We start from the raw sequence: 18569 nt of genomic DNA, 5'->3' as shown, positions 1-18569 counted from the left end.
GATTCAAGTAATGAGACTTTCTCCATAAAGTTTAAATGGTTTTATGATTCAGTAATTTAGCATTTTCCTGCCCATCCCTCTCAAAGGGGAGTGTGGGAGCACCGAATGTCCCTTAAAGAGAGGGGCAGTAAAAACCATTGTCAAACAGGGCTGGCTTATATAGACAATGTTCTTCAATGGTCAGGAAATTAAAACTTCATTAGTCGGAGAAACAGCATTAGGGTAGAGCCATATACCATTTTACCGAGGGTGTGGGAAGTTTGCAGGAAGTTCCAACAGGAAGGCTCTTAGGCATCGGTGCATTCGTCCTCCCAGTGGCCCCAGTGAGAAACAGGCAGCTCCAGTGTGTGTGCTCAAGCCACAGGCGCTAATTTGTTCTCTGTATCGAGTGTGTGCACGTCTGCACGTATCATTGTGTGTGTGTGTGTGTGTGTGCATACTGGTATATTAAGTTGTGTATTTATATACAGTACATATAATGTACACAGGTGAGTATGTGCGTTCACATATGCGTGTGTGTGTCTGTTTACATACGTTCTTTGTTTAAGCTCAGGGTGTTTAATTCAGTGTGTGTGGGTGTGTTTTTATTCAGTCTGATGCAGTCTGGTGAAGTGAGTGCCAGCACTGCAGCAGGTTACCAATAACAGTGTGTTACCGCAGTTGTTTGTTCCTCACTGCTGAGTTACTGATTGGTTCAACCACCTCAGTGTGTCTGTTTTCGTGTTCGAGCTGTGTGACTATTTACCGTACTTGAGAATCCAGAGGTCGTTAAGTGTAACTTTAAGGATTTAAAAACAAAATTTCTGATGTTTATTCATCTTTAAGATTAATGTTGAAGAGTTTAAAACACGTCCCACAGTCAGACGTGCTCTGTTTTGTGGGTAGTGTAGTGATGATCCTAAAATCCTCTGGGTATAATCTCGTGCTTATCCACGCAGCAGACACGAACACTGACACACCGGTGACGTTCTGGTTCATGTGGTTGGTTTGTTGGTTAACGGGTTATGCGTGTGCCTTAAGACTCAGGGTGAGGAGCTTTTCTTGACTAAGAAAAGTTCCTGGTCCTGTGTGTGTGTGTGTGTGTGTCTGTGTCTGTGCGCCTTCAAAGTAATTGAATGCCTAATATTTTTTCCTAATAGGCAAATTGATCAAGAAGCCTCCAGTGGATGGAGAAAGGGGTTTTAATCCTATCATGGCTTCTTTTGGTGCTGTGTGATTTTTTAGGGGCTAGGCGCTTGTGTGAAAAGGGTTTCTCTCTCTTTTTGTTCCTGGGGGGGGCGGCGGAATGCCACTGAGGCGGTGTCATTCTGCTCACTGATTCCTTTTAACCTCTGATCTTGTGGTTTTTTGTTTTTCATTTTGCAGGAGGCCATCATTGCCGGGCTGCATTCTGAGACCACGTACTCTGTCACTGTGGCAGCGTACACCACCAAGGGGGATGGAGCCCGTAGCAAATCTAAGGTCATCACCACGACGGGGGCAGGTCAGAGTTGGTTTATATCATGAGAAACGATTGGCTGTGGGCCACCTGTGCACAATGAATACAGTGGTGTTATCCTTTAGGCTTGAAAGCTCTGTCTTCCTCATTCAAGACAGTGTTATCTTTAGAAGACTTTATATCACCTGTATGTTAGCCTCACATATGTTCGCTATAATATCTAGAAATGCTGTGTCAATGGTAATAGCTCCCTCTAAGCTTCCTGATGTTGTATCAGGCAGTTTTACTGTCTTCTTAAATCTGAGTGCAGTTTGAAATAGATCCTAAAATTCATTCATTGGTTGTTTTCTTAAATTTGTTGTTCAGTGCCAGGCAGGCCGACCATGATGATCAGCACCACCATGGAAAACACCGCCCTGATCCAGTGGCAGCCTCCCAAGGAGATGGTGGGCGAGCTGATGGGCTACCAGCTGCAGTACAAGCGCACCGACGAGGAAACCTTTACCTCCCGCGAACTGAGGAAGATCGACGACCACTACACTGTCACCAGTCTGCACAAAGGCGCGACCTATATCTTCCGCCTCAGTGCTCGCAATCGCGCAGGCATCGGCGAGGCCTACGTGAAGGAGATCAGTACCCCAGAGGACGTGCCCGCGGGCTTCCCCTTCAACCTGCAAGTAACAGGCCTGACTCAGGCCAGCACCCAGCTGACCTGGGAGCCGCCGCTGGTGGCCGAGAGGAACGGCAAAATCGTGCACTACGTGGTGGTGTACAGGGACATTAACAGTCAGCAGAACAGCACCAACCGCACCTCGGACACGCACATGACCATCCTGGGCCTGAATCCTGACACCACCTATGACATCCGGGTGCAGGCGTACACCAGCAAGGGCGGGGGACCCCTCAGCCCGAGCATTCAGAGCAGGACCATGTCCAACGGTAGGACAACTGCCGGAACATTTGTATATACACATAGCTGAGGTATTTGATTTGAATACATAACATCAGTGCTGCACCTTTCAGTTTATACAAACCCTCCCCGCGTACATTCGTGAGTGAGAACTGGAGCCTCGCCTGCTGATGCTCACTAACCGACTCTTTTTCTTGTCTTTATCGGCCGCGTGTCTTCCTCATCTACCACTCAGTACTGTACAGCACTGTTTATTGATTTCTAGAGTACTAATCTCATTACACGCTGCAGTCACATTACCATGCCTCCTCATCCTCCCTCCCACTTCACACAAATCTAACACGTACGCGGCATGAACCTCCTCTTTTATAATCTTATAAATGTAATGTTTTTTTTATTTATAACCAGTTGTGTGTGATGCCTATTTTGAGACACACGTTGCCCTTTCCCACTGCAGTATACATTTCTCTGTAATCATGTTGTTGAGTTCGGCTCGTTGCATATATCTTGTTGTGGAAGCGGTGTAATAAGTGGAAGGCTTAAGGAGATGAAGGCTATTTTCTTGATCAACTTGCCAGTGGCTTGTCGAGCCTGGTCTCGTTCTTCACATTGTTTACTGAGAGGGCTACATGCTGTACACTGCTGTGAAATTCAATTACACACAGAAATTACAATGTGGTGTACAAGATGTCTCAGTTAAGATATTAATCAAACACTTTTTTTCTCCCACCCCCAGATTTTCCAACACTAAACTTCGGCGTCAAGGCTGTGATGAAAACATCCGTCCTTCTCAGCTGGGACCTGCCACCGAACTACAAACCCCAAGTGCCTTTCAAGGTGAGTCTCCCTCCAAATACTTAAATACAGGTAGAACAGTTGACCTTGAACACTATTGAAATAAACCTTTATCAATTACTTTTATACTTTGCAATACATTTAATTATTATGTTTGAATATTGTGAAATCAACATTTTTTCAATACTGAAAAAGGAAAATACAATACTTTATTTTTTTAATTGGAAAGCCATTACTGTCATTATTACTTTCCACCAAAATGCTAAATGTTTGATGCAAAATAGACTCAACCTACTGAAACAACGCAACAAACACAATGCGGCCAAGTCTGCTTGTCTAACTTTACACTGCCACAATCCGGAGCATCCTGTCTCTATAAATTGCTATCTGATGTGGAAATGCACTTAAGGGTGTATCAAAGAAAATGTACACAATTATCATCAGAGCATCACAGATCCGAGTCTGCTAATTCCTCTCACTGAACTCCATCTGCACACACAGTGTTCCGTCTCAGGACTGATGAGCCTCTTCCCTCAAGGTACAGGCAGGAGGTGTAGGTCACTCGGAGGCAGGAGAAAATGGAGCTTCCTTAAATACAGGGAACAGACAGTTGGTCTGATATACCAGACGTTTACACTTATGCTGATACTTTTGATGTGTTTATGTGGTTTAATAGTACAGCTTTTCCATCTGTACTGATATTAATTCCACCGTGTGGCAATGAAAGTAACTTTGAACTTGAAAATGTACATTTACATAATGTTACATCATTGAATCACATCCCAACGCTATTAGTGGTTAACACTTTCACCAGGGTTTGATGCTGTGACTCTGCTTATTCGCTCTGAAAATCAAAAAAATAAAGAAAAGGAGAAAAACAGACTCAGTTTCACTTATGAGGTGTAATAATCTGTCAAAATGATCGATCAATTCTCACTCTGTGTTAATGGAGCAAAGACAATTTGAAGTGTAAGAAAATAGTAGATATGCACCGATGGGAAAGTGGGACCCTGAAGCAGATGAGATGAGGTGTCGGATTAGATGGACGCCTCCCTCAAGACTTTACTGCTTCTGTCAATGTGTGAATGACAGGATTGTGTTTGCCTAAGAGATGTGTTTTACATGTATAGAACCCAACACCATTAACTCGTACGGTTTCCCCTTGTGTGCTTGCAGATCTTATATAACCAGCAAAGCGTGGAAGTGCAGGGAAACCTGAAGAGGAAGCTGATAGCGCAGCTGCAGCCGGACACAGACTACTCCTTTGTGCTGACGAGCAGGGGCAACATGGCCGGTGGTCTGCAGCAGCAGGTGTCCATACGCACTGCTCCTGACCTGATCAAGACCAAGCCCAGCACACATCAGGCTGAGGGCGGCAAGATGACCATCGAGCTGCCCAAAGTCCAGACCACCACACGCGTCAGGTCAGTGATCACAGGCATCGGACCGTGCACACAGGTTTGCTCTGACACTGGGCACAGATCCACCGACAGATCATGACTCTTGTTAGCCGGTCGACCTTTTTCTTAAATTAGCATAAGGGACGACGTAGCTTTATGTCTGTTTGATTCTTGGCTGATGCAGTGACCCAGGATTTTCCTCCAGCGATTAGTGAAGTGTCTTGTGGTTTACTCAGGCTCCTGCTAAATCGACAAACCCACACAGTGGCACTTGGAACTTTTAAGTTAGACAACATTCATTTATTTGTGCAGAACCACAATCAAGCAGCTGTTACTCACGAACACATCACGTCATCATTTTAGAGTGAACATATATAATCACTATAAAAACATCAAATTGAGTGAGTAAATAAATGTTTCATAGTAATGACTGAGGGAATTAAGGGTGTAATTTTCTAGTTTGTGGCCCCACACCACTTAACAATTGTTGTCATCATCCCTGTGGAGGTAAATCACTGACAACTCTGAAAACTGAACAACCTTTTCTATCTGCAGCCACAGTACGAGTGGAACAATTGTACCTGATCAATACTGAGCCTATTTTCAAACTTTAAGTTGCAGCTTCTAATCTCAGCCAACCTTATCACACGGCAGCTGATTATAATTGTGACCTTTAACATCAGGGTGGGCTGTATTATCTTTCGACTCAAATTGTCAAGAGCAGAATTGTGGCTGACCCTGACGAGTAAAGCTTTTGCTTCACATAGACACACACACACACACACACACACACACATGCACAGATAAATGTGAGGGGTGGGGAGTGCACAGGGTTGATTGGTAAAAAGATTACAGAGCTGTCAGGGCTGGCCAAGTTCTGGCTTGGATTGACAGGCAAAGAGCGCGGGGTGATTGAGGATGTGGGAATGGAGGGGTGTGTGCGCGTGTGGGTAAGAGTGGTGGGATGAGGAGTCTTGTTATACATGTCTTCTCCCACTCCCAGACTTGACTGACTGTTGAATCGGAGTGGAGGCCTGGAGAGAAGGGGAGTGAAGCAGCTGCTTTCACTGTCAGCAGCAGCTGATTTTACAAGTGGTTGAATACAGCAGTGGGGAAAAACTTAGAGCTGAGAGGGGATCGACTCGGGGAGAACACGAGCGAGGCAGCAAGAGAGAGCCAGCACATAAACAAACACACACACAGATGTTTGTACATTGTGAACACGCAACGTCTCAGTTTGAACACAAACTACTAAAAGTCTTTCTAACGCTTCTGTTTTCCTTCTAATTTTGGTGTTAATAATGAAGGCAGTGAAATACACATGAGTAGTCAAATAGCTGCTCCTATTAACCTGTGGAATCCCATTGGGATCTCTATTAACTGAAGGCTCTTCTCACTGGGATACTGTTTGTTCCAGTACGCATGGCAGATGTTCTCAGTGATTAGCCATTAATTGGAGAACGCAGTGCCAGACTGCTGGTGTTCGACCTTGGTTGTACCAACTTGTGTAGCACTTAAGTTTTGAAATCTGCCCAGCAAGCCACAAAGTGAAAAAAATGTCTTCCTGAAGGATTAGACTGCGTTGTTAATGTGCTTGGCCAACATTGATCTTAGCCTGCATGTGCTTTACTCAGTCTGTCTTAAACACACGCTTTATTATTCTTGGCAGGTGGTACTACATTGTGGTGGTGCCAGTATCCCAGTCACAGCGGCAGTGGAAGAATCCAGACGAGATGGACCTGGATGAGGTGAGTGCCAGCTGGGGGCTGATTGGCTAATGTGCCAGGTCAGGGGTTTCCAATAGTATCTCCCTCCTTTCCAACTGGGTGGGATGTCATGGGTTGCAGCTAATTAGCTCCACCCTCCTGGGCTCAAAACGGGGGGGGGGTTGGCAGGGCAGAGAGATTTTAAACCATGACTCATTGGGGTGGGTGGAGAGCCTCCTGATTGGACGCCAGGTCTGAAGACAGTTCCCTGCTGTTGAATGCAGCACTTTGATTGGTCAGAGAATAATCTTAACCTTGTATGCCAGAAATAAACTTAAATAATGTGGCACTTTTTAATACAGTAATTCCTCATGTTTTTATAAGTCAGGGTTTGCCAACTCCACACAAAGTTTTGCACAAGGTATTCAAATGAGGATAAAGATTTATCGCTGCTTCATTATTCTATTGAATAAACATCTTCTTGGTCCATGAGGGAATTTAAGTTAATGACATGCCTGAATATTAATAGCATGATTTTCAAGTAAACTGCCGGGATCGCTGGGTTGAGTTGCCATTGTTCAAGCATTGTTTAGACATAACAGAAGAGACCAGGAGAGGGAGAGAGAGATGGGATTCCCCGAGTCATTAAACACTGAGCAGGCCATTGTCTCCTCCCCCCCCCGACATAATGATTTAATAAAGCTACATCTGAAGCGGCACGTGAGACATCACTAACAGAAAACAAAATGCTTCTGAAAACACAATGCCGCAGTGCCGTGTGCTCCTGTTCATTTATTAACCAGGCTGGCAGTCATGCTGAGATTGTGTGCTGGAGCCAGTGTTGATTGCTCACTTCATAGCTTGGCTGTAATCGTTAGCAAACTTATTTCAAAGAGCAGAGGGACATTTTTAGCTGTGTGGAGTCATTATGTCGAATTTGGAGTCATGGCAATACCCAGACCTGGACGTAGTTAAGATTTAGATTAAATGTTTGAGGTTCCAGTTCCTTTTTTGTGCATTAACTACTGGGGATTTTACACAACCCACTATTGTTATATGTGCCATAAAGTGAATGTTGTGAATAATTAACCCTTTACCTCCACGTCACCATGAGATGCAATAAATGTAGCTTTTATTCTAATAAGATATTAATGTTTTTTTTGCTTTAGAAATTAGAGGTCAGGGTCCTTCATAACCAAACTTGACTTTAACCTTTGCCTCGATGTTTTCCACAGCTGCTCAAGGCGAGCGAAGGTCCCGTCCTGAGGCGTCGGCGCCACCTGGATTCCTCCAAACCTTACATTGCAGCTAAACTGGCCGCGCTGCCCCTCAGCTTCACCCTGGGGGATGAGAAGAGGTACAACGGTTTCTACAACAAGCCCCTGACCAGTCCACAGGAGTACCTCTGCTTCGTCCTGGCCATGCTGCGATCCGACGGGACGGATGCTGCAAATTATGTAAGACACTCATGCACCTACATTAAGTAAAAATTCTAATTACCAATCTAAGACAGACAATCATTCCTTCAACATCATACCTCATATGAGAGTTTGGGTTTATTTAATTCATCTGATTCGTTTCAGTACACATGTCATCTTTTCTTTTTTCGTACAAACTATTTAGGTTTTATCACCGGTCCTCAGGCTGTAACTACACTGCCCCTGAAGCATTTCCACAATGGCAGTGGCGAGCCAAATTGTTGTTCTTTTTTTTTTTACTACCATTTAGCCTTTAATACTGCTGCCTATAAAAGGCATTGCAGCCTGTCCTGATAACTCCCTTATCAGTGGACAATTAAATCAGAGATCCGGCTCGGCCATTTCTGCAGCCAGCCGGCCCCCGGTGCAGATGTCTTTACAATGCTTATACAAGACTCTTGGCTTTCTAAGTGGAGGCCTCATACACTCATCAAACAGCAATAACACGCAGGCCCGGCTCTCCATTGGATGGTCAGGGGTAAACTTCAGTGCACGGAGAATGAGACTCTGCGATTGCTCTGGGCTCCTCCGCTACCCCGGACATGCATATTCAGTAGCTGGGCCCTGGGCAGCCACAGAGGGAGAGAGAGCGAGTGCTCCGTGTCCGAAGCCAAATCCCAGACATTTCACCTATTTCTTTCCACTTCTCTCTCTCTCTCTCTTTCGCTCGCTCTGTGCTTATCTGTGTGTCTCTCTCGCTCCTCCTCTCCCTCCATCTTTCTCCACCGTGAAGAGAGCAGAGGAGATTGATTAGTGCGGCTGGAGTTAAGAGGAGTGCGAGGGCCTGGTTACAAGGCCTAGGGAGTCTGTAAAGCAGGCCTGATTCCCTTGAAATGCTGCTTTAAATGTCTCTAAAGCCACCACCAGCCCCCCTACCCCCCCCCACCCCCTCCCCGTAATCCCCCACTCCTTCACTCTGAGTGGGGAAGGGAGGTGCGAAGGGGGCTACAGTGGGCAGCCATGATACACTCCACTTCAAAGGAGACGCTTAAACCCCATTGCAACACTGTTCCTGCACCTGCCAGACGCACCATTTGTCTCTTTCTGTGTTCTCCCCCTCCTTAAACTGTGCAGCACCCTCCCACCTTTAAACCTAATCGCTCGGATTAATCAGGCTTCGCTCAGTGAGTCAGTCCGTGTGTTTACCTTCACTTCAGTAACCTGGTTATCGGCGGCGCTAGCTGCTATGCAGTGACCCAATTTGATCGACTTTGTGTAAACAACACTCCTGGTTTCCATAGCTGGTGTTAAGAGAAAGCAGCTCATTAAAATCTTGATCTCTAATAACACCTTTATGTGTTATCTTGTATAATGAAGATTCTGCTGCATTTGAATTAGAGACAGAAGCTGCATTAAAACAAGTGCTTCTTACCAAAGAACCTAAAATACCCCATAATGCTACGTTATCCTAGCTTTCTCCCTCCACCAATGAAAACATGCTGTTCCCCCATATGATGCTGATGGCAGAAAACCAGCAATGAAATAGACCAAGTGAGAAGCAGCAAATGACAGAGAGGAAAAGCAGAGACAAGTTTGTATAATGGATGCATGAATAAAAATGATCCCAGTAGAAAAACCCTGGAGAAAATCGTGATTTACTTTTTTGTTCAGATCTGTGCAGCCCCAGTTTAGAGTTTAACACAAGGTATTAAATTAACATAATTGCCTGGACAAACCATAATTTAGATAGAGAGGGAGATGCTGTTACAAGGATTGAAAGAAGGGTCCCAACTTGTAGTAGTGCATCCACACCCAAGAGTTTGAATATCTAAGTTTGAATAAAGAAATTAAAAACTACAGATCTCCCACTCCTATACTTTGACTGAAACTCCGTCCAAATACTCAGGAAGAAATAAAACTTGGTTGGTTCGAAAATACTGTAGGAGATAGGACGAAATCCAATACGTCACCTGCTGCATACAGTATAATAACCACATAATTTACAGTAACAAGATTGTTAAAGTGCATGTAAACATCTAAATTCTCTCATTTCTCCCAATAACCAGTTGTTTAGTTCTTTAGTTTTTAGTTCTACATCTAAATGTACTTAGCTCTCGATGTGGCAACTACAGGCAAGCATTTCATTGATTGCTGCACAAATCCCCTAACCGCACTCTTTGGGAATCTCAGATACCACAGCAGTGTTTGTGTTTGTCACCCCCAACACGGCACTTGCAAACATTTATTACCAAACACAAACGAGTACAGAAGGTAAAACAGCGAGCTGGGATACCGAGCAGTCGCCAGGAGCTGCCTCGAGCAGGATCTTCACCAGACCCGGGAGAATGAGACAAGAAGTAATGGAGTAAATGACTTGTGTCTTTACTGCACTTCTTCGCCACCACCCAAACTCCCCCAGCGTAGATCAGAACGACCGCCAGGGTTTAATAAGCCCTCGTATATCAATGGCCACAAGCAGCCAGCAGTGGTTGGAGGGAAGAAGAGAAGGAAGGAAGGCAAAGGGGGGATGAGAGAGAGAAAGAAACAGTGAGAGTGCCTTCATGTCTCCCCAGCACCCAAGGCAGATAAACAAGCCGGGGGAAGTGTGAAATGGGATGATAGATGCTGGGTGTGTATAAACAGTGTCGTTTAATGCAAGAAGAGAGTGAGGGAGGGAGGTAGCATGAAATATTGTGTGATGTGAGACGAAGGGGAGGGTGTGTGTTGGAGAGAGGAAGAGAGGGAAGCAAGAGATTGTTTTGTCTTGTGTCCCGTCCAGCATGTGAAACCGGGATGAGAGAGAGAGTGAACTTGTGGAAGAAGGGTAGATTTGTGCCTATGCGTGCTTTTCTTTTGATAAGGACGAGGTGAGAGTGGGGCGAACGGAGAGAAACCGAAAAAACAGAGAGTGTTCAGATGTGTTCACCAACGTTTTCCTTTTGTATCGTTGTCCAGGAATTTATATTCAACTCATTTTCAACAAGATTTGGCTTTGTGGCTCTAATGTCTGTCGGTGCCCTAGGCTCAGAAACCCCCTTAACTGGCCCATTCTAAATGTAAAAGCCTTTGACAAACAATATCAATGGGCATCATGGTTTTGTTTTTTCAAGCCCAATCTTTCTCCAAGGGTGGTAAAAAAAATAGGCAACATTGAGAGGATCATGTGCTCAACCTGCTCTGTCACTTCCTCCTAGAGGCTTCTCCCTCCAGTTATGCCTCGAGATATCTGGGCTGCTTTGTATTCAGACAGCCGAGGAGGGAGGAGAGCAGTATCTGGAAAGGAGGACATGTTCGGATAAAATGGAGCAGCGACAAAGAGAGGAAGAGAGAAGTGCAGGAGTGTGAGGGAGAATGGTCATCCTACAGGATACACTACTAGACCCTGCAGCTACATTTCTGTTCTTCACACACAGACAAACACACACACACACACACATACTGTACCATCTTTCCCATTCAGCTTTTCCACCTCTGCTTTCTCTTCTTCTCCTTCCCTCTTCCTCCCCTTCCCTTTGCCTACGTCTAGCACCGATGAGGACGTTGGCTCCTCAGCCTCCCTGTGGAGGCAGAGACAACAGCAGATACATAATGGAATCCTTGCATGTTTTTTTTTGTGTTTGTCTGGCGCACATCCCTGCGGCTTATTCAAGCCTTTTTTTGGAGAGAAGTGCGCTGGAGGTCAGAGGCATGTTGAAACTAATGCGCCTGTTCTGCACATAGCGGATTCTATGCTCAGGGGAGGGGTGGCACAGCGGATGACTGGGGAAGTTGTGTAGCCCACGGGCCAGATAGCAGACTTGAAATACTGCTGCTACCACAACACCTCTGCCTCATTTTCTCTCTCTCTCTCTCTGCCTCTCTGTCTCGTCACTCTTTGCCATCTCTCATCACCCACACTATCTCTCTCTATCTCCCTCTCTCTCTCTCTGTCTCTCTCTCTCTTACTCTTACTCTCTCTCCTTCTCCATCTCCTGTTCTCTTACTGTGTCTCAGACCAACACTTACAACCCACCCGTAGGCACTCGACTCTGAGCCGCTGCGACCCCGACAAACACAAACACTCTGGAGTTTCAGAGCAGCTGGAGAAAAAGGCTCAGAAAAGCTGGTGTTTTGTGTATCCTCACACAAACACACACACGCACGCACACTCCTACACACATTTGTTTAGTCTTAACACATAGTCACACACCTTTTCTTTCTGTCACTGACAGATGCGCACGGTTCCTTACACATGCAAATACATTTTACTATCATTCACGCACAATGCTTTGAATATACAGCATCTGCTTCACAGTAGTAGATCTCAATTGGAGCCCTAACGCTCATTTCTCTCCTCTTCTCATCATGGACGGGGTTGTTTTATAGGTCATAACAAATTAATTCACTTCCTTTATGAAGCCTGTTTAAATGAAGTTGCTTAAAAATGTTTTTATAAAAATGTTAAAGGTCAGAAATAACGAAAAACTCTAAAAAGAGATCTGTCATCACTTTTTGTTGTCTGAGTGACACCTTGCAATAAATGTTCAAGGCAGAATGACCTCAATCTTTTTTATGCAGTTCTCTGCACTATCGATATTTTAAAGAGATTTTATAATTGTTGTCCTCTGAACTGAAGGAATTCAGGTATTTTATCAACATGAAAACAACCTGCCCACGTGCTTACTGTACACAAATACACACACACACATAACTGTTACTTTAATGTCTCTCACTTTCTCTGACTCACTCCCAACCTCACACATTCCATCACTGCACCATCACTCCATTGTGATCCCGCCCCGCGAGGGCAGAAGCATTCGGAGCTGCGTGACTGAGCTTTAATCAGATATTAGAGCCGTTCAAATGGATGATCCCAGAACTTCGCCGTGACCAACAGACAGAAAGCCCTCTCTCTCTTTGCCGGGCCCTCGCCCGTCCGCCCCATATTCCTCTCTGAAAGCACAGCTGCAGTCATTTGTTACGACTGGAGAAGAAGAAGAAAAAACTTTCTCTCTTTTCCCAGGATTCCCAGCAGGGCCACATCCTGCAGCCTTATTCGGGCCGTCCCGAAGGAACAGGAAGCCTCGTGGTGTCGTCACATCAGCGGCGTCCCACCGCGGTGTCCTCTCTCTTTGTTCTTAGATAATAGGTTCCTCCCGGAGGCACGCAGATCCCGAGAGAACTGCTCTAATGTGCCTGATGTGTGTATTTGTGTGTGTACAAGACAACTGGAAAACTACTGCAGCTGTAAACTACTGCTTCATGATACCAATGTGAAACTTTTTATTCTCTCACTCGAGTTATCTGGCGTCCGTGCCTCTTGCAGAGTGTGCCGGTTCGCATGTACATGATTGAGACATGCTGTAACATTAACATTTTTCTGCCACTTGCCCAAGAGTAGGAGAGAGATAACACAACTATGTGACAGAGTGCAGGGGTCTTTGAGCTCATCACAGCTTATCTTTCTAATTAATATCTGCCTGTGTGCCGAGGAGCGGGCTGCTGTGCGGCTAATGATCCGGATTACTGCTGCCTGCCGCCCCGCCACTCCCGCTGCATGCTGTGAGCCCAATTCCCTTCGAGGGCTGCGATCTGTCACCCATGCCCCTCCGCACACACACACTCCCCCCGAATCTACATCTCCCATCGTCGTTCAATAGGAGGCACTCTGAGCTCATAACGACAGATGTCTCGTACCTCCCTCTTTCTTTTTTTTTACCTGTCACCTTGCTCTCCCGCAGTTTGACTCCCTCTTCTTTCAGAACACTTTTTTTTAAACGCCACACTGGCTGCGTCGCCTCGTGCACCCACTCTTCGGATACACACTTGCACACCCCTGCCTCCTCCCCCGCACCGTCATTTGTAGATGAAGGAGCGGGGGAGATGTCTCATTTACAGCCAAGGTGGAAACGCACCCTCACAGTCACCTCCTCCTTCTCCTCCTCCTCTTCCGTCACGGTGTGAACACTAATGAAGAAGAGATGAGTCCTCTCCTGTGCCCCCATTTATCTCAGCGGCCAAGGGACATGCACACTAATCCTCTCTCCGTCTCTACCTCTCTCGTTCTCATGTCTCTCACTTGCTCTGTCAGCAGCAGTCGCAGTTTCCTCTAATGTCATGCAAGGCTTTAATAGAAACATAATAATAACGTCATTAGCCGAGATGCTTATTGTTTTTGGGAGAGAGTCCTTTGTGTTTTCTCGATAGTTTTATGTATTGTTCTGCTGCACACCCATGAACCGGGCTCTATTATTAGCATGAACTTTTTTCCAACATTGTTGCGGGTACAGAAGATTCTGTGTAATAAATGTCTATCATTACATTTTTGGAATAAATTGTTGTGTTTTTCTCTCATTTAGAGATATAAGAGGTTGCTTACTTTAATATTTTGAGTCAGAGGTTGTCTTCTAGTATCAAGAACCAACAGTTCTTTACCTAGTCAAATCAAAACTTCAACATTTTTATACCATAAAAGACCTCATATGGAACCCTTTCAATTAAAAACTATACAGTGTCTCATGCCTTCTGTTTTCTGTCTCCTCACAGATGACGTTTTCAGCCAGTCCCTACTCAGACCCGATCCAAGTCCCAGCCAGTCTGAGCGAGCAGCCTGAGATGTTGTGGGTCATGGGCCCAGTGTTGGCCGTGGTCCTCATCGTCATCATCGTCATCGCCATCCTGCTCTTTAAGAAGTAAGAGGCCGTGCCCATGTGTCATTCCTCACTTATTCCTCTCTGTGTTTGTTTGAGGTCGAGCTGCAGCGACACGTGTGATTGTAAATTTCTTTTAGTTGCATCAGGAATAATAATGAGACATGCTCCCCTCTGCCCCTCGCACCAGGCTGCTCACACGCCAAACTGTAACAACCAATTTCCTTACAATAATATATGGTGTAATTGCAAAGGAGCCAGAGGCGAATTGATTTGTCTTTCAGAAAACTCTCATTTCTCCCCGAAGGATTTTGGCCCCAGTTGGCTGTTCTTTAACAGAACTACTATATGAGCTGTCAGCTGGAAAGGCAGCTGACATTGACCTCTTAATGAAAAGTATAGCTCGGCTGTCGGTAACTTTTAGGTTGGAGTGGGAAGTGTGCTTCAGCCAACACCACTGGTCATTTCAGGTAACAAACAGAAGGCTGCAACAGAGGGCTTAGCTAAGAGCTCGAGCTGTATCTCTTAAAAGCTCCTCAGGTGCCCGTGTGCAGCCGACACACCAACAGACAAAGAACTGGGGATTCACAGACAAATGATATTATTATACATGTAAAATAATTTTGCAAATGCTTCATTAATCAGTTGGTTAATATCTTCTTTGTTATCTTGATAACTGAATAATCATTTAAGCCATTTATTAACAAAAAATTTGAAATATTTTGTGGCTGCTGCATATAAAATGTCAAGGTGACTTCTCAAAATAAACGAAACAAGATAAATGTATAGACCAAATGATAAATTGATATATAGAAAAAATGAAAATAATAATTGTTGCAGACCTAAATACAACCATCCATTATTTCGGCTTGTTGGTGTAAAACAGTTGTTTATATGTTTATATCACCTCATTAACGATAACATAATGGGTTCCAGACACTATAAAAATCACCATTTTAGGAATCTATTACCTACATTTAAGCCATTATTTACCTCAGTGGACTTCCTCCTGATTAAGTCCCACCTGCATATCTTCTCTTAATGGCACCGTTACAAAATGTCTTATTTCCCATCACACAAGCCTCCAGCCTGCCATCCACGGCCTTGCAGACGGCCATGTGGCTGCCATCTCCAGCAGACTGAGAAAAGGGACTGGTTAATAATAGGTCTGGAGACAGCTCACTGCTGAATAGCACGTCCTCTGTTTGGAAGCCCTTTCTCCACACAGACACAGATTGACAGAAGGAACTGTGGGAGGTGGCTGTGTGCCCTTGTCACAGTGGACTGGCAGCAAATGTGCAAAGGAATAATCACTCTCTCAGCTTGGATTGTTATTGCTACCTGCATATTCACCAGCGCCAACCGCAGTCATCACGAGGTTGTGTTCAGAGAAGTCTCCAATAATTATTAGGTTAACTTTTCTATGCTGTGGTTTACATTTCTGGAGGAAGTACATTCAACCTTCTGAAAATAGCACAGAGTCAGAAGAGCATTGAGTGAGGAAGTTATCGGTCCATGTGAGAAAGAATTACATATTAACCCCCCCACCCCCTTTCTTTTTGTCCTCTATGAAAGCAGCAAACAGGAAAGGTGGGTACTGTTACTGTTACTGTCAGTCACAACTTCATCCCCCCCACCACCCAAGACCCCTTCATATGTGTTGTTGAATTGTTGGTGTTCACCAGCTCTTAACGGTTGCAGAGTCAGTTTCCTCTCTCTCTCTCCTCCAATTGGTCTTCCAAAAAAAAGAATCACTCAAATATAAACACAAGGGCATGTCTTCAAACTGTTCTGCCTGATCTGATTTGCCCCGTTTTACAAGAATTACACGAGAAGCAACTGACTCTGCAACCTTTGATAACTGGGGTTAAAGGAACTCCAGGTCACGTCTGTGTAGCAGTGCATGTTCCACATCTAGTGCCAGTGTTCCCCCTCAGATCGTCCTGTCTTCCATGGTTTGTCTCCGTGCTGTGTTTCATTATCCAGCCAGTGTCAGCGCACCCCTTCAAGATTGGCCCCATCTGAATATGCCAAGGCATCACCTGCTGCTGAAAGGGCCATTGTGGAGTAAATGCCAGACGAGGAAACTGCTGAAAAAGAAATGTTCCCATCTCTTAAGCTGACATTTTCCACCAAGACTCATTCCTCCACTTTTAGCCTCCCCCCCGCCCGCCTGCTTCCTCAAAGCAGGAGTCTTAACAAAGGGCCCTGTCCTACCCTCATTAAGTGCTCCCCGTACGGCACACACACTCCGTGTATAAGTCTGTGTGTACTTACATTCTTACACGTCTTAACCCTCACTTCGAGCCTGAGGAGAATAATCCCATTGAGAAGGCTGCTATGTTTACTTAAATCCAGCACTGAAGTGTCACGTAGATTGGCATCTGATTGGGGGAGAGTTAGAGATGAGGGTTGTGGAGAACAGATCCCAGATGCCCACTTACTTCACACACACACACACACACACACACACACACACACACACACACACACACACACACACACACACACACACACAAGCAGCTACCCCCCAGCACCAGCAGTGGGAGAACCGGATACGGTCTGGATCAGCTCTCGGCTGGAGAGGAAGAGATGCTTGTCATAGATTAGCCGTCACGCTGCTAACATTAGCTTAAGCCTTTGCTGCAAAAGTTAACAGGTGGCAGTGAGGCCCAGGGCCCCGATGGCTGAGGTGGACCGGGTTAAGGCTGCGCGTGCACCCCCAGCTTTATGTATTCTCACAACGCTGGGTTTCAAACAGGAGGCCCCCGCTCCCTCCTAAAAACCCACGCTCGCCACTTGCAAATGGAGTGCAATGAGTTGTGAAATTTCCACAGGGCACCCTGATGCTTTCTTCCGCCCATTTCCTTTTGCAGTCAGGAGGCGTGTGTGAGTCTGCAGCTGTAAGTGAGAGAGGTGGCAAAGCGTACATCTGTGTGTGTATGTGAACAGATGCTGCCTGTCTGAACATCCAACTATAGGCAGGATGGGTTCTCTGTACCCCCTCTCCACCCGATGGACAGACTCACGGCCGACTGAGCTGAGCCAGGCCGAGCTGTACTCTCATGTCTGTGCTATGTTAGACTGAGCTGGGCCAGGCCTGGCAGTGCAGGTGCTGCAGAACCAGTCTAATTACCCAGTGTTGTGCCACCCAGCTGATGAGCTAATTACAGCATCTTTCCTCTCAATCTGGAAAGCCAGTAAACACAATGTGTGGTTATTCGCACACACACACACACACACACACACAGCAAAGAAAATCACACTTTGAGATCTTTGCTACACACAAACACACACGCTCAAGTACACATTCCCACACAGCAGCTGTCACCTATCCAGCAGCAAACAAACTCAACTTAGTCCACTCCAGGAAAATGATGGCATTTCTTCAAACACATTTAAACTCCAGTTGGCAAACTAATGGGGGGTTATGCCCTGCTACCTACTGTGTCTTGAATTGCTGGTCCTCAGAAAATAATTTTTGAGAACCATTAACTATGCAATTAACCTCATCAAGTCTGCAGCACAGTGAAGACGTTAGTCTTGTTTTCCAACCAATTAGAAGAAACATGAATTTATGCTCAGTTAGTACATTTTGAATGTTGACGGCCATGTTACCGCCCCTGTATTGAGCAATTAGCTCGTCTCCACTCAGTGTCCTCATCACCTACTTCCTGTTTTTGCTACGACAGGAAACGGGCGTCACCTCTACCCAAAGACGACCACTCAGGTGGGGTGAAGGACTCCCTGCTGCCCAACTCCTCCGACCCCGTGGAGATGAGAAGACTCAACTACCAGACCCCAGGTAACAAACGATGGTCTAGCAATCATAGCTTTATCTATGCATGGTCAAGTTTGCTAAGCTTTCCCTCAACTGCCCCTGAGAAATGAACTCTTGCTGAATTTATGTTATATGGGATTGATGGTAGAGGCGGGAGAAAGTCCCATCTTCAGGACTGTGTTCATCACCAAGACAGTTTCAGATTAAAGAGCTGATTGTGTGGTTGACTTTACATTAAAATGAAACAACACTGAACAACAGTGATGCATAAATGTACTTGAAGCAAGTGCCAACACGGATATATATATTGCTTCCCAGCCCTAATTACGACTTGGAAATTGATGTTAACGCTTCACTAGTCAAGGCACTTTGCACGGTAATGTTGAGAGCTCTCAGTATAACAGAGAAACCCAACTGTTCTGAGCAAACACTTGGCAACAATGGAGATGAAAAGCTAGCCTTTAAACAGGAAGAAGAGCTTGAACGGAACCG

The 18569-nt window shown here is 45.4% G+C and overlaps 1 protein-coding gene across 1 annotated transcript in view; it reads left to right on the top strand.

Moving 5' to 3' along the window:
- LOC133968614 (receptor-type tyrosine-protein phosphatase F-like) overlaps window positions 1-18569 on the top strand; it is a 120324-nt gene that overhangs the window by 74340 nt on the left and 27415 nt on the right. Inside the window, exons 14-21 of the mRNA XM_062404762.1 lie at window positions 1366-1483; window positions 1805-2377; window positions 3085-3185; window positions 4320-4567; window positions 6213-6291; window positions 7485-7706; window positions 14193-14338; window positions 17989-18101. Of these exons, the coding sequence (XP_062260746.1) occupies window positions 1366-1483; window positions 1805-2377; window positions 3085-3185; window positions 4320-4567; window positions 6213-6291; window positions 7485-7706; window positions 14193-14338; window positions 17989-18101 (1600 nt within the window). The remainder of the gene's footprint in view (window positions 1-1365; window positions 1484-1804; window positions 2378-3084; window positions 3186-4319; window positions 4568-6212; window positions 6292-7484; window positions 7707-14192; window positions 14339-17988; window positions 18102-18569) is intronic.

The sequence above is a fragment of the Platichthys flesus genome, chromosome 14 (assembly GCF_949316205.1).
Source record: "Platichthys flesus chromosome 14, fPlaFle2.1, whole genome shotgun sequence".
In the NCBI taxonomy this organism is placed as follows: Eukaryota; Metazoa; Chordata; class Actinopteri; order Pleuronectiformes; family Pleuronectidae; genus Platichthys; species Platichthys flesus.
Note: the sequence above shows the minus strand (reverse complement) of the source record. Positions and strands in the feature narration are given on the sequence as shown.